Source organism: Caretta caretta, chromosome 7 (genome assembly GCF_965140235.1).
Source record: "Caretta caretta isolate rCarCar2 chromosome 7, rCarCar1.hap1, whole genome shotgun sequence".
NCBI classification, from domain to species: domain Eukaryota; kingdom Metazoa; phylum Chordata; order Testudines; family Cheloniidae; genus Caretta; species Caretta caretta.
Window position 1 is genome coordinate 72,845,872 of NC_134212.1, and position 24,133 is coordinate 72,870,004.

The following is a 24,133-nucleotide window of genomic DNA, read 5'->3' on the forward strand; positions in this document are numbered from 1 at the left end:
CAAAGGCTTTGGGAGTACATCCAGGAGAGCTGCAAATGCCAGGGCAAATTAATCATTAAACATGCTTGCTTTTAAACCATGTATAGTATTTTAAAAAGGTACACCCACCAGAGGTCCCTTCTCTGCCTGGCAGGTCCGGGAGGCAGCCTTGGGTGGATTCAGGGGGTACTGGCTCCAGGTCCAGGGTGAGAAACAGTTCCTGACTGTCGGGAAAACCGGTTTCTCTGCTTGCTTGCTGTGAGCTATCTTCCTCGTCCCCAAAACCTGCTTCCGTGTTGCCTCCATCTCCATTGAAGGAGTCAAACAACAAGGCTGGGGTAGTGGTGGCTGAACCCCCTAAAATGGCATGCAGCTCATCATAGAAGCGGCATGTTTTGGGCTCTGACCTGGAGTGGCCGTTCACCTCTCTGGTAGACTTGCCTCAGCTCCTTAAGTTTCACGCGGCACTGCTTCGGGTCCCTGTTATGGCCTCTGTCCTTCATGTCCTGGGAGATTTTGACAAATGTTTTGGCATTTCAAAAACTGGAACAGAGTTCTGATAGCACGGATTCCTCTCCCCATACAGCGATCAGATCCCGTACCTCCCGTTCGGTCCATGCTGGAGCTCTTTTGCGATTCTGTGACTGCATCATGGTCACCTCTGCTGATGACCTCTGCATGGTCACCTGCAGCTTGCCACGCTGGCCAAACAGGAAATTGAAATTCAAAAGTTCGCAGGCCTTTTCCTGTCTACCTGGCCAGTGCATCTGAGTTGAGAGTGCTGTCCAGAGCGGTCACAATGGAGCACTCTAGGATAGCTCACGGAGGCCAATACCGTCTAATTGTGTCCACAGTACCCCAAATTCGACCCAGCAAGGCCGATTTCAGCGCTAATCCCCTTGTCAGGGGTGGAGTAAGGAAATTGATTTTAAGAGCCCTTTAAGTCGAAAAAAAGGGCTTCGTCGTGTGGATGGGTGCTGGGTTAAATCGATTTAATGCTGCTAAATTTGACTTCAACTCCTACTGTAGAGCAGGGCTCAGGAACCATTGACTCCAGCAAAGGGCTTTAAGAACTGTTGTGCTGAAAAAAGGCTGTTTTTTATTTAAATTTACATTGAACTGTGATGTGTTAATAAACTGGACCACAAGGGGTACTGTTTGACAAATGAGAGCCTAAGTGCAGTAACTGAGGAGCTCAAGGGGAAGAAACTGAGGTAGTGGCAGGGCTCAAAGCCAGACTGGGTAAGGCCCTCTGCAACATTCACCTTGCAATGTGAAGCATTGCCAAGAAGCATAGCCAAGAAGCATAGGTTCTGAGGGAAAGGACAGTTGAGAGTTTTTAGAGTCAGATGTGTACCTACGAGTGCCCCAGAGGCCAGAGCTGAAACACAACACAGTCATTTCTCAGTAACTGTTTCTTTTGTAACAGTGAGTTATGGTGATTGTGTATGCAAAGCTTAGAATAGTGCTGTTTCACTTGTCTCTGATGACCAGTTCCTGTACACAATTATATTCTCATCTCAGTGCAGAAGGAACAGACACTGAAGTTTGCTAAGGTCCTAATAGATCCATATTCAGGCTTTATGAACAGAAGAGATTGAGACAGAAAGTACTTCAAATTTAATACAGCAAAAGAAAACAGCAGCAAAAGATGTCTGAAAAGAATTCCATGCGAGGCTTTGCAGACAGGCAAATCCTATTCTCCCGGCGTAGTCTAAAGCTTATTGTTCTACGAGCGCCTGAGTCTGATTTCATAGCAGTGTAAATGTGGATTAACTCCATTGCCTTAAGCATAACACTTGAGTGTTACTTACCTTACAGAGAGTGTGGTTCTTTGAGATGTAATAGGTGTGGATACCACTGTAGGTGTACATGCACCTCATGAGTGCAAGGCTGGAGGTTCTTTAATAGTAGTGTCGTTTGGGGCTGCACATCCACTCTCTGCCTCCTCCATGTGAGAGCACAAAGGATGGGGCAGCCACGACCCTCCCTCAGGTTCCTTGCAGTTCAAAGCCCATGTTGCTGAGGTCTCCAAAAACAGGGACAGAAGGTGGGTCATGGAGTCAACACTGACTACAGCACCTCAAAGAGCCACACTAATTATTTGTTCTTCTTTGAGTATATATGTCAGTGTAGATCGCACTGTAGGGGACCAGCAAACAGTATCTTCTTTGGATGGGAGGCATGACGAGTTTCACCTGTATCAAACAAACAGTGACTGAAGTACTACACTGCCTAATTTGGCATCTGACCTTACTGCCATGTCAAGTGCATAATGTTTACCAAAGGTCATGCTTCATGTAGCTGCCCTGCAGATCTCAGAGACTGGCATGTTTCTGAAGCAGGAGAGAATGCAGCTCCTGTCCCTGTTGAGAGGGCCTTGACATTCAGAGGAAGAGGCTCACCAGCTATTTGACAGCAGGTGGAAACACACAGTGTGATCCACTTAGAGAGTTGCTACAGTGAGAAACTTTGGCCTCTCAATGTACACAAGGAAGTGGGGAGACAGCCTGAAAGCATCTTAATTACCTTACTGGTTACTCAGAAGTCCAAACACAGTTCCCTTAAAATGATCCAGCCTCAGGCCTCCATCCAGATACCTAAGTCAAATATGAAGATTCTTGCAACTCAAACTTCTCTGATGAAGCTTAAGCAGATGTGAGATGACAGAATCAGGACCCAAGGATCTTTTATACAATTTCATTGTCCTCTTTGACAAGTTGGGAGTTCCTCAGGGAACAAAAGGTAATTAGGATGACTTTGAAAGAGGTCCATCACTGATACTTAGCTATATGAATTAACATGAGGCAATTTGCTTGTTCCTCCACCATTCACAGTACATTTCAAAGAGAGATGAATACAAAGATATCCCGTGTTTACAATTCATTTAAATGCTAGGATGTTCTTTTGATCTCTGAACTATCAGAATACAGCATAGACAGGGACTGTTGATTACATCCTTGACCCTACTCATATATATGTAAATACACAAAAACACAAACCTTATCTCCTCACATGTCTTTTGTGGGTTATTTATTTTGCAGGATGTTTAACACTTTCTGACCATATGTCACATGAGGTAATAAGGGCAAAGCTCTGGCGATGTCCAAAATATGCAGTTTTTGCTCTCCTAATGTTGAGTGTGGCTTCAGGGAAAAGACTGCTAAAGTAACTGATTGGTTTAAGTGGAATTCTGAGACTACCTTAGAAATGAACTTGGAGTGTGATTACACCTTGTCCCTATGGAAGGATATGTAAAGGTGGTCCAGTCATAAAGGCTTGGAGTTCAAACTCACTCTCCATGCTGAGGTAATGGCCACGAGAAAGACCATTTTGATGGCAAGGTGGTGTATTAAGCGCTCTGACAGTGGATAAAACAGTGTCTCCTTACGCTTCAGGAGGAGAATGTTCAGGTCCCATGTGGGAGTTGGGTCTCTGACTGGAGGGCAAGCGTGAAGGAGGCCCTTGAGGAATTTTGATAACATAGGGCATGAGAATACTGAGTATGACTGTACCAGAGTGTGACATGCAGATATGCAGCAAAGTGAACCTTGAGACAGTTGTGCTAACCCTGTGTGTTTAAGGAGCAGGATGTACTCCTGGATCTTCAGTATCAGAGCCTCCATTGGGTCAACCTTATTCTGAGTTGACCATATGGAGACTCCCTTCAATCTTCCCGGTGGAAGAACTCCTGATTTGTGTAAGAATCTCCTTAACCTGTAGGGAGCTGAACCAGCTGACATCAGGTGCAACGACTGTAGGCCTAGGTGTGGTATCTGATCTTGATTCTGAGAAATTATGTCTGGACAAGATTAGAGATGAGTGGAAGGCCACCTGCACATCTATAACACTCTAACAAGCCAAAACTGACTTGGCCAGTATGGGACTATCATGATGACTAAGGCCTTGTCTTGTCTGATCTTGGATATTATCCTGGGGATCTGGGGACTTGGAGGGAAAGGGATCCTTGAGATTATCGAAGGAGAAGGGTGTCTGGTAGGGAGCCCAGGCTCATGTGTCCTCTGGAGCAGAAGTACAAACACACTTGGTGTTGACCTCTGTGATAAATAAGTCTATGATGGAGGTCCCCAATGACAGAATATTGGGTCTAAGATAGATTTCTGCAGTGACACTTGTGGTTGGTCATCATTGTCTACTCAAGAAGTTTGCTAGGTTGTTGGTAACCATGGAACATGTAGAGCTAGTGGGGCTACCCCCGGTTGATAACCGCATATCTACAGCTTGATGGCAAAGAAGGGATGATTGAGCAGCTCCTTGCTTGTTTACAGAGCGCATTGCAGATGCGTGTCCATCAGGATTTGCACCATGAAGTTACATAGAACTGGCAGGAATATTATGCAGCCCAGTATGAACATCCTGGAGCTAAGACTGTCATTTGAGGTTCCAGGTTGTCCTGAGACATGTCTTTGCATCTGTTGATAGTTCAGGTGGGCACCCCAATCTGTCCTTCAAACATTCATGGTAAGAGTTATCATCAGGGAAGGGACCAAGAATGGCACCCCTTCTCATAGTACACCAGGAGTCCTAATCGAGAAAACAGGGAAAGGATGTATTGCAAGGCTCTTGCAGTCTCCTGTTGGGACCCTCCCTAATCAGCCAGGTGTCCAGGTATGGGTAGATGTGGATTCCCTGTCTTCTTAAACACATTGACACTATTGCCATCATTTCATGAATACACTGAGTACTGCTGAAAGTCTGAATGATAGAGCTCTATAGTGGTTGGGCCACACTGTGAATTTTAGGTACTTCCTGTGGGTCAGGTGGATGGCTATGTGGAAGTATGCATCCTGAAAGTCAAGAGCCAGCGCCACAAACCTGTCTTGAGCTTGGAGACATGGAATGATGGAGGCAAGTGTTGTTATCCTGAACCTGAGATGGCATATATATTTATTGAGAATGATCAGGCCTAGGATAGAATGAAGACACACTTTCTTCTCTGGAATGAGGAAAAAAATCCTGGGAATGGAAGCCTCTTTTCCTCAACTCTACTGGGAACTCCTCAATGGCTTCTAAACAAAGTAACAAGAACAATTCTGTTTGTAGCAGGCTCTTGTAAGAAGATTCCCTAAAGAGGGATGAGGTAGCCTTGGGCAATAATCTCTAGTATCCACCTGTCTGATGTAATGGCAGATGTCACATAGTGGAATGGGAAAAGGTAGCTTCTGAACATTATGCTCTGTAGATTGGGTCTGATGTAGCTCTTGATGGTCTTGTAAAATCTGCTGCCGTGTTGAAGGAGCAGGGTGTGTTCCACAGTAAGAGGAAGGCTGCTGCCCTCTGCTGTGACTTGAGCTCTTCTTGGTGTGATATTCTATGGTAGGATGTTGTGAATTCTCACAGGTATTGCTGAAGACGGGACAACTTGTGGTATGGAACAGGAAATGTGATCAGAGTCCTTCAGTGAGTGCGGTGTGCCATCTTTCCTTTCACACTATAGAGCTCTGAGACTTCAAAGAACAAATCCTCAATTGTGGCCTGTACCTCTCTCAGTATGCCTAATGCTTGCAGCTACAATGCTCTATGCATGGTCACTGTGGTGGTCATAACCTCTCTGCAATGTCTGAGGCATCAATCACCACCAGCAAGTCTATTTTGGCCATCCACTGACCATCCTTAATTATACCCTTAAGCTTCTCTCTGCTGTCATGAGGAAAGGTGTCTCACATGGGACAGGGTGAACATCGTAGTTGGACAGCACAACCTGGCGGTTCGCCAAATGCTGTTGCAGTAAAGCAGAATGCAACCCTTCCTTCCAAGTCTTTTAGAGTCCTTGGCTGTTCTTTTGTTCAAAGTCAACTTCTCTTGTATGGCAGACATGACCAAGGAGCCCGGGTTGGGTTAAGTGCAGAAGTACTCAAACCCCATAGAGGGAAGCTGGTGCTTCTTTTTCCACTTGCTTTGCTGTTGGTGTTACTGTGACTGGCGTTTGTCACAGAGCTTTGACTGGGTCAAGGAGTTTCATCAATGGGGAGGGCAATCCTGGCTACACCAGAAGTTGACAGGATGTTGAACGGCTTGTGGGATTTCTTCAGTATGACAAACATCTCAGTCCTGAGTTAATCTTATCATCACAAAGAGCTCTTGGAATACTTTAAAAGTCATCTAGTGCTAATATCGGTGCAAAGTATACTGCCTCATCCAGTGACAAAGAGGAGAGAGCCTTCAGTGGGGCATTGATGGCAATGGAGACCAGCTTCTTGATGCCTGTGATGGTGGACCTTCACTACCCAATAGGGCCACGGTGACACGCTATAGGAGTACAATTTGATTTAATGAGGGTTGGCCAGTCTGGTGCCAGTCTTGACAGGATGGTAGAGATGAAGTTGGTCTTGGTCGTGCGATCACAGATCTCAGGGACAGGATTCTCTATTTGATGATGGGGAAAATGTATGCTCTGGTGACAGTGAGGAGCAAACCTCTTCTCGGGTGGTGTCAACACATAAGGCACTCTTGGTGCTGAAGTCTGTACCAGTGCCACTAGGTATCTTGGTACCAATGGTGACTCATATTCAGGCCTACTCCCCTCCACCGAGGCTGCGGTAGACACTGAGGGGTGCATCACTGGAGCCAGGAATGGTGCCAGCAGAGACTGCTGTGTCACAGACTCCTCCTTCTCCCCAGTCCTTGACACCACATTAGGCTTCGCAGAGTCCTTTCCAGAGGCTTTGCTGTGTTTGAATTTATGGGATGACACTGAGCCCCTTTCTCAGACTTCTTGATATTTAGAGCAGCCTCAGTGCCTAGCTTCAATATTGGAGGTGTCAATGCTGCAGTCAGTACCAAATCTTTCCTAGGTGCTGTCTTAGGTGTTGCCTGCTGGATTAAGAGATCTTATCCACTAATAGGATTCTGAAGCTCGTTTAATTAGGGTCTGATGAGACTTTCAGGGATTTTTCCAGAAAATGGAGTTTTAGCCTCGTCTCACAGCTTCCATGTTCCAGCAGAGAAGGACAAGCAAACAGCATCTACTCAGAATACATGAGTCCCCCAAGGCAAAAGAGACACCTGCTGTGTCCATCTTCAGGGGAATTAGTCCATCACAGGATGGACATGGCTTGAAACCTTTGAGTCTAGCAGGATAAGGAATCCTGTACAGGGGTGTGGTTGCAAGAAGCGTCTGATCCGCAGAGTTTGGGCCAGACAGACAGTTTCGATCAGTTCATGTTGTCAGATATAATAATCAGAAGTGGAACTGAAGAATATGGAAGATTTTAAAAAGGTTTAGCCTAAGTTAAGACCTAGGGGGTTGGACTCTTGCTGCCCTTTATGCTCTCATATGGGAGCAAGAGGAGGTACAGGCCCCTACAGATACTTGTATTAAATAAAAAACCCTCTAGTGTTGCATGCTCAAGGTCCAAGCGACAGACACTTGAAGAACAGTGTGCTTCTCATTTGTAAGCAACTATTTACATCAGACAGCAAAGAAAATTGTGTCTGTTCAGTATCGTCTCAGCTCAATTGTATCACTAGATTATAAACATTTTCTCTATTGCAGCTGACAGTTTGACTCATTAGGAAATTAATTTTTCCTGGAAACAGTGTTGAGAGGTTTAAAAGGTCCAACCAATTCCACAACAGTCCATGGGAGCTCAGTGGAGTCATGCTTACCAGGAGGGAGATTGATGATAAATGAGGTAAGACCTGCAAAGACAGAGAGAGAGAACAAGTCAAATTATATTTTTGTGTTGTAGCTTCTCCCACTCCCAACATTGCCAGATTCACCTTACACTTGAGAAGAAACTACCAGCCCTTACTAATATACATGTCGTGGTATGGCCATCACTGCCTCATTTTCCCCTTCTATGCCTCTGTTTCATTCTGCTTGTAGCCTTCAAAACTGAACTAAAATGTCCTCCTCTTCTGGGATAAACAAAAGTTTAGAATATAAGTCCAAACTGCCACCATTCAGGGAAGGTTCCACAAACACCTTCCTGGGCTACAGCACTCTCCAAATCTGTGAGAGCACAAACTTCTTCTGTTGTATCAGGAGTTCACCCTTCTTGCTGGCACAAACAGTCCTTGCCTCTTTGTTTGGAGGAGTCTCAGCACAACACTTCAAGGTGGACTACTAAGATGTGGGGAACCCATCCTCTCTCTTCTACCATAGTCTCCAGCCTTGAGGCCCTAAGCTCTGAAACAAATGTCCTCGTCAGCCTCAAAATGTTCATTTCACTCTCCCCTCCATGTTACTTCCTGTGCTTACTTGCTTCTTGGGCCTCCAACTCAGCCTTTCCACACGTGTCTTCAGCACAGCCTTTCCTGGGCTTTCTCCAACTCCTTCTCAGCAGAAGCCCCACCACAGTTCTTGAACACACCAATCACTGGAGATACCTGCCAGCAGCTCTGACTCTCCCCAGATCTCTCCTCATCCTGAGAAAAGTGGCTTGCCTTTCTTCCATTTCCTTTTCCAGCAGGCTTTGCTTGCTCTGAGGCCCTACAACTCCAATGGTCCTTGGACTACAAATCCCAGAATCTCCTTGATTTGGGAATTACTAAAAAAAATTGTGTCACAGAGCGAAAGGACAAGTGGCAATGCACTGACGTATGGGCAAGGAAGTACTTAAGATGAAAAAAGGGCATGACCATGGACTTGAAGACCTTGAAGGCTTGCAGACGCTAGAGACTAAGGGTATTTCTACACTGCAATTAAAAACCTGCAGCTGGCCCATGCCACATGCTCTCCCCACCCCAGATTTCTGCCTTCCATTTGGCCCTGCTCCCTGAAGAGCTGATGTAGCAGGGAAGAGCAGTGGTGTGTCTTCTTGGCTAGCTGCTGCCTGCTCACAGAGTCAATGGCTATAAGGCAACACCTTCTGATAGCAGGGAGAGCTCTCTCCTGCAGTGACTCTGCACTTTTTTGTTATGTCCCCCTAATCCAGACAGGCTGGGTGGCCCACTCAGGTGAGTCAGGGGATGGAGGTGACGCTCCCTCCCCAAGCCCCGCTGCCCAGGGCTTAAGCCTGAGCCTGAGGTCCACTGCCTGGGGCTGAAGTCCAGTCATTGGCAGACCCTCTGAAACCTGCTCATGAACCCCCAGGGGACCACAGACCCCCAGTTGAGAACCAGTGTCTTATATGATGCAAAATCTTTTTGGTCACAAAAAGACTCTGCCTAACCTACATCCAGTTACATTGATGAGAAGGGGATTTATACCAGCATACCTAGTCCCACAGGGGAAGGAGAATAAGCTACATCCAGTATAAGTCATCTTTATAGTGATAAAAGCGTCCCCTAGATTTTGTACTAGATTTTGTACTGATGTAGCTATCTTGGTAAAAAAATCAGGCCCATGACAGAAATAGTTATACGGGTAAAAATACTGTGTACAGACCAAGTCTAAGAGTAAAGACGTTATAATACAAACATTTACTTCTCACTCCAGCCTACATCTGAGGTCTTTAGACAATGAGAGCAGAAAATATCCCTCCTGCCCACCAACTCCCTCCTTAACTGTTAAGGAAACATAGGATGGTACATGTTAACGAATGATCTTCATTTACATGCTAATTTGTTTTTTTATCAGTGGCACAAGGTGACAATTGTTTAACTGCCATGAAAAACTAACCCAGAACAAGATATGACAAGCATGTATTGGCAATAAAAATCAGCAAAGAGGAAAGCATAGTTTATTTTGATGTATAAAAAGTACTCAAAAAAGCACCTATCTAGCACTTTGCACACCTTGGTCTTAATAAAATAAATTAATAAAAGCTGAAACAAGCAGCTAACCACTTCAACTGCTCCCTAAAAATTCAGTTCACAACAGAACTCCTCCCCCAACCCATTAGCTCCCTTTACATTGCTCCCTTCACAGAAAAGCCAATGGTTACACCTTGTAGTATGCCCTGAAGGTCAGCAGATCCAGGTTATTACAGGCAACTGTATAGGCAGCAATGCAGAGCACCAACGGGACGTGCTCTGCCAAGAAATATGGCTTAATAAGCAGATTGTTGTTTTGTGTATCTGTTTAAGTTTACCAGAACTCTTGATTTTCATTTATTAAATATTACAGTTTTAGTATAACAATCTTTTTTCCCTAGTTTGTTAAAACCATGTTACTGTCCAAGAGATAGACATATGTTTTTGCTCTGCAGAGCCACCCTCATGCATATCCAGGAAGTAAGATGAAATAACTGATAAACTGGCATGCATATATAGTTGAGCGTAAAGGAATTTATTTGATTTGTGGTAATAGATGTTGAATTAGCAGTTAAAACTATGATGGGCAGGTCTGCAAGCACCAGATGAGAGGTTCTTCAGGAAAGGAATTATTAGAATTTCAACCTACTTTTGTATCATAAGATGCTTTATAGTTTATTTGCAAGCTAAAGTTTTCAAACTCAGTATGAACACAATAACACAATGAGATAAGAAACAACTAAAATGGGCTTGATATAGAGGGGAGAGGACTACAGCAAAACAAAGATGGAAAAGGTCTATACTTGGATAAGATTGGAAAGTGCTGGGCAGCACTTTTTGCTCTCTCAGTGGTTTACCAACATTAACTGATCCTCATGACATTCCTGAGAGGTCATCCCGTTTTAGAGCAGGAGGTACAAATATGACAGAGGATTAAATGACTGGTCCAAGAAAACAGAAATAGCAAATGACAAAGCCAGAATTACAACTCAGGAGTTGTTCGGTACCAATCCTGTGCTCAGACAAGATTTCTCTTAAATACTAAACATGGGAAAATTGTTAAGGCTAGACACAGAACTATCCACACACGGACTGGCTCTATTAGCCCCTCCAGCAGTGAAACTGTGGACCAGATGGGAGTCAACTCATAATTTCTGTATATTTGCTACCCATTGGCTTTAGGCCCAGTCTGCATGCAAAGGTGAGCCAAAATGTAACTGAAGATGTGTTTTTAAATCCATTTAAATTGGTGAAAAACCCTGCATGGACACTGTTAATGAGATAGAAATTTGGCTTATATTGATTTGGCTTCAATCAATTTCTTGACAGCTTAAGATAAATCAATATATACCAGGGTTAAATTAATTTAAGAGGGTCCACAAAGGAGTTTGCAGCAATTTAACTCAACAGGTTTTTAATATCAGTTTTAGTTAAACCAGTGTGACTTGTGTGCGAAGACCAGTCCCTACTGTGACTTGTGTGTGAAGACCAGTCCCAATTTGTATGGTGGGCTCAGAAACTGGGATTCTTGAATGAGGAAGTGTTCTGGTGGGAGGGAGGCAAGACTATATTGTTAGGAGAAAATGAAGAAGACTCTGCTATCTGAAGGAGAGAGGAGGGGAACCAAAGCAAAGACATAAGAAATAACGAAAACAGAGTCTCTAACAACTAAGACCATACTACAGAATAGTGGCTTCCCTCTCCTCTACCAATGTTCATAAAACTTCACTGCCTATCAACATCAGAAGACTTTTCTGAAGGGGCTGAGAAAAGAGGAAGACGAGGAGAAAACATTGGTGAAATCATTTTAAAAATAAAGATATATGAAAAATCTTTAAGTACAGCATATACAACCTATATGACTATTATATGACAATTCATAAAATACTACAGAAGCAATATATATAATTGGTGGATTTTCATTTTTAGTCTTTTAGCTTTTGGTACAAAGTAAAGATAAAGCCCTTTTTCACTGTGCTTTTTTACAACTTCCTTCCATGAGATAATTAATTTTTCTTCTCTCTCTCTTTTTTTCCCCAATCTGCTTGTTCATAAGGTCTCTGTTAATCAGTCACTGTGGAGGACAAGGCTTCAGAGATCAGGATGGAAATCCAGCAGAAAGAAATCCTGTTGCAAAGGATAGCTGTTTTCATCCAGCACAAAATGGCTCCTAATGTCCAACAGATAGGATGCTTCAGTGTCTGCTAGTAGGGAGTGGCACAGATCTGCCACTATCATGCCATAGGTAGTATCTGAGGGAGGCACTGCAAAAGACAGTGAACCAGACAGTTATGCTTCATTGTTATCATGCTAACATCTACACTTAAGTTCTTCCCCCAAGCCCCAAAGAGTTGCCATTGTAATGTCACATCCTCCGATTAGATCTCCTCCTTGGAAGAGATAAAACACAGGAAAAACCGCTCAGCATTTCAACAACACTGAATAATTAATTTAGTAATTAAAAAAAGTATACCTTTTCTTAGAAGAGTTTTGCACAGCTTCTGATTTGCTGAGCCTGTCATTCATAAGCTAAACTACAATTCCTGTGACTTACCCTATAGCAGCTCCCAAGCAGGAGGTCTACTTTGAGGATGTGTCAGCAACACGGGAGTTCTCAGCAAGACACCAACAACATTTGCAGTTATATACATTCTGAAACTATGGCAGTTATTTTTAAAAACTGAGATGAAAATCCATATATATATATATATTTTATATTTATATACATATATATACACGAATGTATATACACACACACTCTCTCTCTCAGCTCGTAACTGTATTCAGCTATGTAATGTTATAATTAAGGCTGTGAGTTTGTCATGGAGGTCATGGAAGTCATGGATTCCATGACATTCTGTGACTTCTGCAGCAGCCAGCACGTCTAGCTTAGGTGCAGTTCAAGCAGCCCCTGCACCAGACGCACTGTCCGCTGCTGGGGCAGTTTTGGGCCTCCATGCCTGCCGCCCCAGCAGCAGTGTTTGGGTGTGGGAGGGGGCAGGGGGTTGGGGCACTAGACGGAGTGAGGTGGGCTCTGGGCGGTGCTTACCTGGGGGACTTCCTGGAAGCAGCAATATCCCTCTTGCTCAGCTGCTAGACAGAGGTGTGGGCAGGCAGCTCTGTGGGCTGCCTCTGCCCAGAGCGCAGGCTTTGCAACTCCCATTGGCCAGGAACCCTCCAGCACTAGCACAGGTCCTGGACCGTGCGGTACTGCTCGCTCCCCCTAAGCAACCAGGCCGCCCTCCCTCAGCACTCACGGCGCCCCCGGCAGTCCTCCCCCCCAGCCAAGTTTTATTCACTGGTATTTTTAGTAAAAGTCACAGACCGGTCACAGGCCGTGAATTTTTGTTTGCTGCCCATGATCGGTCCGTGACTTTTACTAAAAATATCCATGACTAAAACATAGTCCTAGTTATAAATAATCATCTCACAATACCTCCTGTTACCTAAATTCTATTCTGAACTTCCTAGATCTCTCACATTTGTCTTTTGTGAGAACTACAATATTTGCCTTCAGGATTCTGAACTGATCAATGTTTATAAACTTAATTCCCAAACATTATTAGTCTGGAATTAAGTATAAATGTCTGACAAATCCACAGTGAAACATATGCAATTCTTTTAAAGCTAAATGTTACATAAAACCTCAGAAAGATCATACCAAACCAGATCAATGTCCTGGCCTCTGGTGTGTGTGGGCAGTAACTATAACTTTGTTTCAGTTTAGTGTTTCTGGTTTTGTGTTGCAGTTGATTGTTCTTCTAACAAATGATGTATGGTACAGTACCTATGAATCTGTTCAACCAGTCTGCAGGAATATTCAGGAAGATTTTCTCCATCAACTCTGACACTACTTGAATACAAATCTCACATCCTTTGTCTTCTGCAGTCATCAGGGCTGGTCTAAATCAGAAAACAGATTCCCATACATGCTTGCATTTGAAATGGTTTTATTTTTGCAACAGAAACAAAATTTATGGTCAAGGTAATTAAATATAATATTGCCTTTATTTACCTAATATTTTCATCTGGTAAATCTCTTTTATGCTCTTGATTTCTGCCAACCTGGCAGTCTAATGGATTCTCTAATGGCTGTGCATGATGATGCCATAGAATTATCAACCAAGCTGGGATTTTAGAAAATAGGGATAGATGTATGCTTTTCACAATCTGTGCTTTAGATTGAAAGAAAATGAAATTTCACCATACAACACGTTTAGGGCCAGACCCTCAGATGATGAAGCTGTGGAGCTAGGCTGATTTGTAGAGCCCTGCACGGATACAAAGTTTGTGTCTGCATCCAACCCGCAATCCACAAACATGGTCTCCGGATATCCATGGATATAAAACAAATATCCACAGATTTGTAGGGCTCTACTGATTTGCACCAGACTGAGTATCTGATACATTCTTCAAGCTCAAAACCTTAGTCTTGAGATTAAGATTCCTTAAGAAGATGCCAGGAGAATTGATAGTTCTGTGATTCAGTGGGAAATGACTATTTCCCTTCATCACTCAGAGAATGCACTACAGCCTTTGGCAATTCAACTTTGTTTCAATTAAATGTATTAACATGAGTTATTCACTCTGAGCCAAAAACTGCCATCTTTAGCGGGCACAACTTCCATTCAGTAAAGGAAAGTTGTACCTTAGTAATGATAACATCTGGCCTGACCTCCACAAACAGAAAGGGCATTTGTTTCCAAAGTAAGTTGGCAAAGATATAGTCATAACCGTTTTCTTTAACTAAGTTTTCTGGAGGTTACAAAAAGTGTAGATATTTTTAACAGAGGGTGAAATGCTAAATTCTCTAATGCCCAGAATGAGCACATCAAAGATGTGTGTGTGTGTGTGTGTGTGTATATATATATGAGAGAGAGAGAGAGAGAGAGCATAAGAGTGCACAAGTGTGCTTACCATTCCTGCCACAATTTACAATTAAATTATAGCAAAAACAAATATAGTCAAGTGCCTAAAGCTATGGCATTTCAGGAGCCAAGGACATTCTCTGCTTTTAATTCCAGACCCTTGACCAGTGATTCAGCCTAATCAGCGTACTCTCTGTATGCAAGCAATTAAGCTAGCAGAACCTGTTGGCAGCTTAGCAGTCGTTTCAGACTCCCTGCTGAAACTTCTAATCAATTAAGAATAAATTGCAATATCAAAGAGAAAAAGAGTCAGATGTTTCTATTTCAGAAATAAATAAAAATGAATAAATAATGAAAATAGAACAGTAAGTTTTAATTAATTTATGGTTTTATCAGTTTTTGATATTACTCTTGGAGCCAATGCCAATTTAAAAATCTTTAAAAAAATTTTCTCTATTAACTTTCACAAACTAAATTAATTATTTCAAGTGTATAACAGAATGTCAGCCACAGAAAGCTTTATCATCAGATCTAAAGAAACAGAAAATAATCCCACATTTAGAGACTCATCCTCACTCTCCCAATTAATCATATGAAATCGATTTTTTCCCTTTTCTAATATATTTTAATTGCTCACATTTTGGATCTTTTCTTCACATTATGTCTCCTATTTTGGTGCTGACATCACAATGTAGCCTACCAGCGTAAACAGGATAAACATCAAGAAATTGATTCTCGGAAGTCCATGTGTTCACAGCAAAACTAAGAGTTCATCACTCTAATAAGCAAGCTCAAAGCCCATAAGACTACACAAGGACTGACCAATTGCATTTATATTTAGTAGAGTTCCCAACAAACACTGACAAGAACTAAGGACATTGCAGGATTCACTGTAAAAGACATTTGAGAAATAGCCAAAGGTATAATTAATCTATAATGACACCAGCTATCACATGCAGATATTAATAAGTATAATGCTAACAAAGAAATATATATATAGCTTATTTTGTTCAGGCAAATATTAGATAGATAATGTAGATAATTCAGAGTCAAATCAATAATAATTTGAACTTCAACCCTACATTTTTTAGGTGTCTGTCTGACTCCTTGTTGGAATGAATATTTTAATGCTGCTGGAGTTTCACTGTATTGTATCATTAATTGTGATAAGTATCCAGAGCCTTGGATAAGTGTATTTTTAATCATTTTAAATCTAAATAAATAAATACAATAAATAAATAAATAAAAGGCAGGCACAAAATCATTCCAAGTCTGGGTCTTTACAATGGATATGCCCACATCTCAGGGGCCACCACACTAGGATGGCATGAGGGAGACAGGAGAAAGGGAAGGAGTCACTTCAGTAGACGAGATCTGCAACCACAGATAAGGTACAACGTAAGAAAGGCAGATTTCCTTAGCTCCAGTGTGTTGCATCCTATTTGGGGTAGGTTTGGCTGTTATCAGGATTTATATAATAATTGAGCAGGAAATACAAGGAGAAAATGCACCAAACTGCACTACCTTTTAATGCTTAACGTTCAACATTTCTGCAGCAGGTAGTTAAGTTGATTGTGCCTGTGACATCTTCTCTATGTGCAAATTCTTTGACACACCATCTGCTATCCCCTTAACACTTAGGGCATAGCCATATTTCTTTGAACCACATCTCATTATCTAAACATGGACAGTCCTGGTAAATAATTCAGATAGGAGACCTCTAAGAAGTTAGTGAGGAGCTATAGAAAGTGGTGTTGGTGATATTAGCTCCGTGCTGCTGAAATCTGTTGGATTAAATAAAATCAAGGCCCTGACCATGTGGTCTTCAAAGATCTGGTGATACTTTTAATAACCATAGTATCCTGGCTAAATTCTAAATTTGGGTACTGCTATTCTGCTTCCTCAAAATTCTCCCAGTAGTTTTAACTGGAGGCTATATACTCAATTCCCTAAGCTGTTACGGAGAATTGTTGTTGAACAGATGCAATGTTTTACTTCAGAAGAGATGGTTACATTTCCGTGTAGATAGTTTAGATCACTTTGTGATCCTTGGACATATGTAAGTGTAAGTAATTATTAGTGGCTTCCAGAAATGCCACTCCCACACCTTGACTGCAATATAAGTCTTTAAACCACACCTTGAAGTCTTTAAACCACGATTTGAGGACTTCAGTAGCTCAGACATAGGTAAGAGGTTTATCGCAGAAGTGGGTGGGTGAGATTCTGTGGCTTGCCTTGTGCAGGAGGTCAGACTAGATGATCATAATGGTCCCTTCTGACCTTAATATCTATGAATCTATAATTAATTTAGATACCTTTTCAGGGGAACATACCAAGACCTGATGCTTCAGGTCTTTTTTAAAAATGAGGAAGTTAGTTAAAATTGCCTGAAGGGAAGAGTTAGGAAATCAAAGTTCATATAATCAGCTAAAAGAAAGGAACAAACTTTATCGAAGATGTCAATTAAGAAAAAATTTGAATAAATACCTAGAGATATAAAGATAAACAAGAAATTCTTTTAGTGCATCAAAAGTAAGAAGCAAGGGTCTGTGGGACCATGACAATGTAAAGTGGTAAAATCAAAGAGGTTAAGAAGACTGCAGAGAAGCTGGATTTATTTCCATTTTTTTTTAAATCACAAAAGATGAGAAAAACCTAATTGGGGGATACTTTTTAAGATAATGAAAGTAAAGCACTATCCAAGGCAAAAGTAACCAAAAAAAGAAGAGGGGATTCTGTTCTGTATAAGATTTAGTCTTTGATTATTCATCTTCTATGAAATTGTGGGCATTCATCCAATATAGTTTACTTCCTCCAAAAATATGGAAATAAGTAACTGTCCACTGGATTTCCTAATAAATTCAAATAATCTCCTGGAGAAACTGCTTAACTGCAAAAAATCTTTACATCAGAGATAAGCCAGAAATGATTTCATTTTAGATTTCTGAAATGCAAAATATTGCGTTTTGCATGGTATCTTTCTTACAAATTGTATCCTTAATACTTTGTGGGTGAGTCTTGTTGCCTCATCATTTCTGGGATTCTCAGGGCAGTGGGTTAACAAACTTAGGTAGATTTCTTTTTTAGACTGGCTCTGGACAAAACTTAAAACTTTTGCAATCCACAGTACAAAATAGATTGCAGAAAAAGCCTTTAGTGGATCAGATGAGGCATTTGGAAAAGATTTACATTTACTTGGTTCTGCTTATTCTGGGATGCTGCCTTATCTCAGGTTCTTAATTCAGACTTTCTTCCCAATGTCATTTAACTTCACTGAGAGTCTGTAGCGAGGCAAGGACTCACTGGTGCAGCGCCTCCTGCTGGTTGTCCTGGGAATTAGCTCTTTTCAGCCTTCGGAGTACCCTCTGCAGGCTGGTGACTCGCCTGCCACTGGCCCCGTGTCCCTCACGAACCCCAGTGCCCTTTACCTCAGGATCCTGTCCCCAGCAGTACCCCCACACTCTGTCTCCCCTCCCAGGGGAACCCCAACCCTCTAAACCCACCTTGCCTCAGTGGCTACTGCCAGTCATCATCTAGCCACCGCTCACTGGGGCAAACTGCAGTGTAATGGCCACTCATAATTGACAAGGGGTTAGGACCAGCTGCCTCAGCCTATTCCCAGGCTGCCCCTCCACAGCCCAGTACCTTTCTGGGCCTTTACCAAGGCCTGCAGCCTGGGAGTTTACCAGGCTGGAGCTCTCCAGCTCCCTTTGCCCTTCCCCAGCACTGCTCTGTTTCAGGTACCTTGCTTCCTGGCAGCTAGCCCTTCCCACTCCAGGGCTAGAGTAGACTCCTCCCAGCTTCTGGCCCACAGCCTTCTTATAAGGGCCAGCTGTGGCCTGATTGGGGCATGGCCCCAGCTGTGGCTGCTTCCTCCAGTCAGCCTAGCTTTTCCCCAGCTGCAGCCCTCCCCACAGCTGCTTTAATCCCTTCAGGGCCAGAGTGGGGTGACCACCCCGCTACAGGGTCTTACATGGTTTAATAAAAATCAACATCTTGTTGTAATACCTAGAAGTAATTTTTTCAAATGTCTGTCACTCTCAAATCAACCTTCTGTCTGGTGCATGACAACGACTAGGACTATGAACTAGGCGTGGGATTTTCCTGCTCACATACACATACTTCAGCTAGCTCGATGAAAGCTAATGCAAATATAAATAGCAATGTAGTCACAGCAGCACAGGTAGCGGCAGAGGACCAGCGTAGTCGCACCGAATTCATACCCACTGGTTTTAGGTGATTATGTACTTGGCATGACCAGCTCAATGAGAATAAGTGAAAGTATGTGTATGCGAGCAGGGGAATCACACTCCTAGCTTGGAGTGTAGACATAGCCTATGTCAGTTTTTATTTACAGTAACATACCCCAGAAAATACTGATCTGTAATTAATCTCTTTTGCACAAGTACTATATTTTCTAATATGGCTACTTTAAGCAACTACAAACTAGATATCCAGCTACAATTTGGTGACCATGGAGAGAGAGTATATATAGCCACCTCTGTCAAGTCAAACATGCTCTCTAAAAATACCCCTAAAATTCACTAATGGTACAGATAGGTACTGGGAAACTGAGTATTTTCATTCCATGTTACCAGAATACTCTCTAATCCTTAAATGCTGCCAGAATTCCAGCTCTTCACAGCAATATACAACATATACAAGTTTTCTGGGCCAAAACAGTCTGATGCTATGTGTACTCCATTTAAAGAAACCTCTGAGGACTAAAGCATATAACCCCCTAGAACTAAAACAGGCATTGTGTGTGTAATTCCCTGTGCACTGGGAATCTGTTTGCTCATTATGTGTTCTAACCAACTAACAAAGTGCTGTCAGCTATAGATAAAGAAAATATCTTCTGGCTGTGTGCCACTTGAAGGAAACACTATTACATCATCATCCTCCATAAAGAAAGTAGAAGGAGGGGAGGCAAAGGGTAGATATCTGGGATAAAAACACGGAAAGAGGAAGAAAAGAAATAGCATTGTGACCCTTGAAATCCAAGAGAGAGACATGATTAGAAAGAATAGTAAACTTTTCATACAATCTCCCTTAGTTGACAATATTTTTTCTGGGCCATTGTAATCATAGCCCAGAAGGAATATGGTTTATTTTTATTATTTATTTATTTGAGTTTTTAAAATACAACTGTAGGCACCCATTCAGTGCTCTGGGCTCTTGGTCCTTAAATTAAAAATCTAAACAAACATTTATATATAAACACCGTAATAGCCACGTCAGCCCATGCCATGTACAGCCTAAGTCAATGGGGGGAAACATGAGCTTTATAACATGCTGGAAGGTTACTAAACCTGGGCATGGGCAGATCATGGTTGCATTTCATAAATAAAGATTAAACATTGAAAAGGAAAAAAAAAATCTAGCCCAGGCTGTCAAAATATTTTATAATTCTAGGGATAATGATGTATTTGTTGAGCTAACTGTTTTAATACCTTATCAGCTTCTTGTGCTGCTACTGAATCAAAATCAGATGCTATTTCATGTTAGACATTTCCCTTGCTTTGTGAGACACCAGAAGAAACACAAGCAAATGTACTATGAGATATTATTTTATTCCTAATTATGCCCTAAAAATTAGTGAAAGTGTTTAAGATTATGAATATGAATTAGTTAAAAAGAGACCTGTTTAAAGGTCACAGATGATCCATATTAGAACTCTTCATATAACAAAGTTCAAACAACACGCAGATTATAAAAATTTGACTCGCAAAAAAGGTTCAAGGAGCAATTCTGTTTCTGAAACCACCAATCATGCTGAATTTACAACACTCTCATGCAAACAGATTTAAATAACCTTCTGAAGAAGTCATGGGGGACATGATTCAGTGGGCTAAGGAGAAAAATGTTATTTGATCTCAATCACGAATATTAACTATTTTAAATTGAACCAATTTTCACATTTCATGCTCTTACAAAAATACAGAAATAGAGGAGAACAACATGTTTTGTTAAAAAATTGTATCTCATTCATTTAGATGAGATGTCTCTCTGGTGAAGCAGGGGAAAGAGACTTCTCTTGTTAGCATGCACTAAGTAGTGTTACAACACGCAACTTGGAATTGCTATTAAGATGTGCATATGTTTTACTAGAACACCAAAGACCAGAATGTCAATGTGAAAACATTAGATACACACTACTCTTTAAAAAAGTTATGGGTTCAAGGTCCACATAAAGGCTCAGTCTCAGGAACTGATATACAATGCAACTCTAGGAGATTGTCACACCATCATTGTGCCAGCCTTGGGTGAGAGGTTACACAGATGTCCTTTAGGCTCATCTTGAAAAGAGAAAGTTAAAAATTTCCATGGCAGGGGCACCTGATTTTATTTATATCGTGAATCTACCATATTTCTTTCATGCTCTTACAAAAAGTTGAAAAACAAATATAAAAAAAATTTCCTCTGATAAAATGTCAACATTATTAAAAGAAATCTCTCCCTGCTGAACAAAACCAAACCTTTTTCATTTAATTCATGCTAATAAGAAAAGACTGAGTAAACAGATAAACTTTGCAATGTGCCCTGAAAGTCATAATATTTGGCCTGGGTTACAGCAAAGGTGAGAAGCAAATTCCAGAGTTAAGGGCCTCTTCCGAAAAATCCCCTACTAACAATTCTGATATAGACAAATTGAAGGTCTAGGGAACTGTACAAGAACAAAATGAGCATTATTAACATCTTACAGAAGCAATCTCCTCCCATGTGCTCCAGACCTATTGCAGGACTGGTCATGTGCACACTTGTTTTCTTCTGTATCTACAGTAGGTAGGTAGGCTTGGCTTTATTATAAGGTAGGCTGACTGACTGATGGCTACTTCATATGGATTTTAACTTATGCAGCTGGTAATTTATGTATTTTTCTCAAAAGGTTTAGACTAGTTTGGGTTCGGTATTCTTGTTATGCCTTCTGTTAAAGAAATAATGCCAAATCCTTATCTGTATTTGTAACAGGGCAGCACCCACCTTCCGCAAGCGCCCCCTTCTGGTCGGGTATGTCTGCAATCTTTCAGTTTATGGTGACTCCTGTTAGTGGTTTCTCAGGCGGTTTTTCAGTGACTCAGCCCTCCGGCCGAGTCACACACACTGTCTGTAGGTGAAACAGAACAAACCCCTTCCAGGGTATACAGTGTTTACCTTGTCCTGGCACTGGTATGGGAGCTGTAACCCCAGGGATTCCTCCCTGAAGACACGGTCTTCTTGCAGCCCTCCCTGAGCTCAGTCCTTACTCAGTCCCAGCAGCCAGCCAGGAGGTCCTTCTTAGTTCCCCCAGTCCCTGTCGGCAATTCTCTTGGGCTCAGTTCCAGCAGCCAGCCAAGACTTTTCTCAGCTCCCCCAGTCCCTTCCAGCATTGTCTTGGGCTCAGTCCCAGCAGTCAGCCAGGAGCTCCTTCTTAGCTCCCCTAGTCCCTGCCCACCCGCAGCTGTCCATGGTCCTGTTGCTCTTTCAGCCAGCCAGGAACACAGTCGTCTCTCCTTCAGCTCCAGACAGCAACTGACTACTGCTCTGTTCTGCAGCTGCTTCTTTTATGGCCCTGCTGGGCCCTGATTTGCTGCTCCCTGAAGCCTCTCTCATTGGCTTCTTCCCTTCAACAACTCTAGGCCACTGGAAGGACTTCTCTTCTGCTCCTTTCTGGGATAGTGTGTGGCTGGACCCTGAGGCCTCCAGCAGGCTGTCACAGTGTTGCATAAAGAAGAGAAGGTACAGATGATGTCCTACTACTTCAGCACCCAAGCAGCAGGGTACTGTTCTACCATTCTCTTGAGTGCTGCGGGAGGGACCTACCTAATTGCAGGTGCTGGCACACTACAGTTCTAGGGAGTACAGTCTGAAAGTTTGGGACTGGCTAGACTCTCTAGCTCCCTCTAGCCATATGTTATACTGTGCAGTGTCTATTCGCCACTTATGTAGTCCACAGTAGTAGGCAGGACTGTACCCATGTATGTTCACATTGTATTGTCCATGACTAATTCTGGTTGTATGCTTTCTTTGGGGAAGGGGATCATGTTGTCATCTATGATAATTTAATACAGTCCTAAGCATGCTGTCAGCACTCAGAAAACAACAAAACAGTAATTACTAATAATACTCTAATAATACAAAAACTAATGCCCTGGTATTTTTGAGTAGGGGGTAATTCCAAGGACCAAGCCAATATTACCTTATTCAATAAAAGGGACTCCTATGTTAATTGCTGTGTGAGCTAGTACAGAGTGAGAAATGACTGCTTTATTTGCTGGTACTCAATCACCACACTCCCTGTTCTATCCCATTATAAAGCAAGTTAGGATAACTTAGGAAAATAAGGAGTTATATGTAAAAGCAAATTATATGCCAGACTTTATGCTCATTGCCTCAGAATTCGCCTGTACTACATGCATGCTATGCTTAATCCACTCTGCAAACAAGGTAAAGGTAAATATGTGTTTGAAATAATAAATTCTTTAAAACAAATAACGATTTCTACATTTAATAATTATGTTGTTAAATCAAACGATGAGGCTTACGTTTGCTTGAACCTGTTATAAATGCAAGTGTTTGCACAGCCTATCTCATGCTGCCACCTGCTGGTCATTATTGGAGGTATGCAATCAATTGGAAAGATGCAGGGTTTTTTGCCTTTTGTCCCCCTTAGTTTAAATTAGATGGCGTATCTCATTCTAGGATGAAGCTCTGCTTTCACCAAATTTGAAAGCTAGGAGGAAGCATGACATGGTCAAATGGATTTCTTGGGTTCTCACATAAGCACTAGAACCAGGATCCTCCTTGATCCCAGTCCAGCGTTACAGTAACCCCCAAACATCACTACTATCCCCTCATCACATTAAATGGGAGTCAACAAATTATGATGGCTTATTTAAAGATGGAATATAACCTTTAAGTAATGATAAAAAATAATATAACACATAAGGATACTTTGCATTCTGTAAATTTTTCCATCCAAAGTACTTTACAAACACAAATGTAGTAAACCTGATATTGTTTTTGAAGAAGATAAGTATTATCACCTCATTTTGCTGGTAGGGAAGCTAAGGCAAAATGAAGTTACAGGACTCGCCCTATGTCACACAAAAAGTCAGTGGCAAGGCCAGGAACAGAACTGCCTTCTGAGTCCCAGAAATGTGCTCTGACCACCAGAAAATGCTATTTCTGAAAGAGCACACATACAGTATAGTAAAGAATAAAACACATTTCCATTCACAATGTTAACGTATGTGAAGCCAAATTTACATGAAATTTATTATGGTTATTCAATATATTTTAAATCTCTCTTTAATGCTAAACGTTGTTTTACTAGTCTTAGTTTTCTTATTTGATTTACCTGTAGAACTTTCTCACTTTGTTAAATGGTAAGCAGCTAAGGCACTGCTTGTAGATCTTGTTCTCATCGGTCTGTAGTTCCAACCCACATTTTGCACAACCTGAATAGATGATCATAGGAAGAGAAGCCAAAATACATTCTAATGAAGTGTCAGCATCTAAGATGAGTTGCCTGTACTGGGGAGTAGCAATGGTAAACTTCAAGTCTAAGACATGGGCTTTCAATTGAATCACTCCTACAAAAACAAAAGGATTAGATCAAATTTTGTGCCGTTTTAGTATTTTAT

General features: G+C 41.9%; 1 protein-coding gene across 5 annotated transcripts in view; it reads right to left on the minus strand.

Annotated features, from left to right (window-relative positions):
* The window catches only part of SHLD2 (shieldin complex subunit 2), an 89,310-nt gene that overhangs the window by 4,138 nt on the left and 61,039 nt on the right, over positions 1-24,133 (minus strand). For 4 of the 5 annotated variants that reach the window (XM_048859258.2, XM_048859254.2, XM_048859253.2 and 1 more), the window contains one exon: positions 23,848-24,082. In XM_048859258.2, coding sequence (XP_048715215.2) covers positions 23,848-24,082 — 235 coding nt within the window. Of the gene's footprint in view, positions 1-9,609; positions 11,904-13,426; positions 13,543-23,847; positions 24,083-24,133 lie in introns of those variants that run through there. The other variant, XM_048859256.2, reaches the window with a different exon arrangement.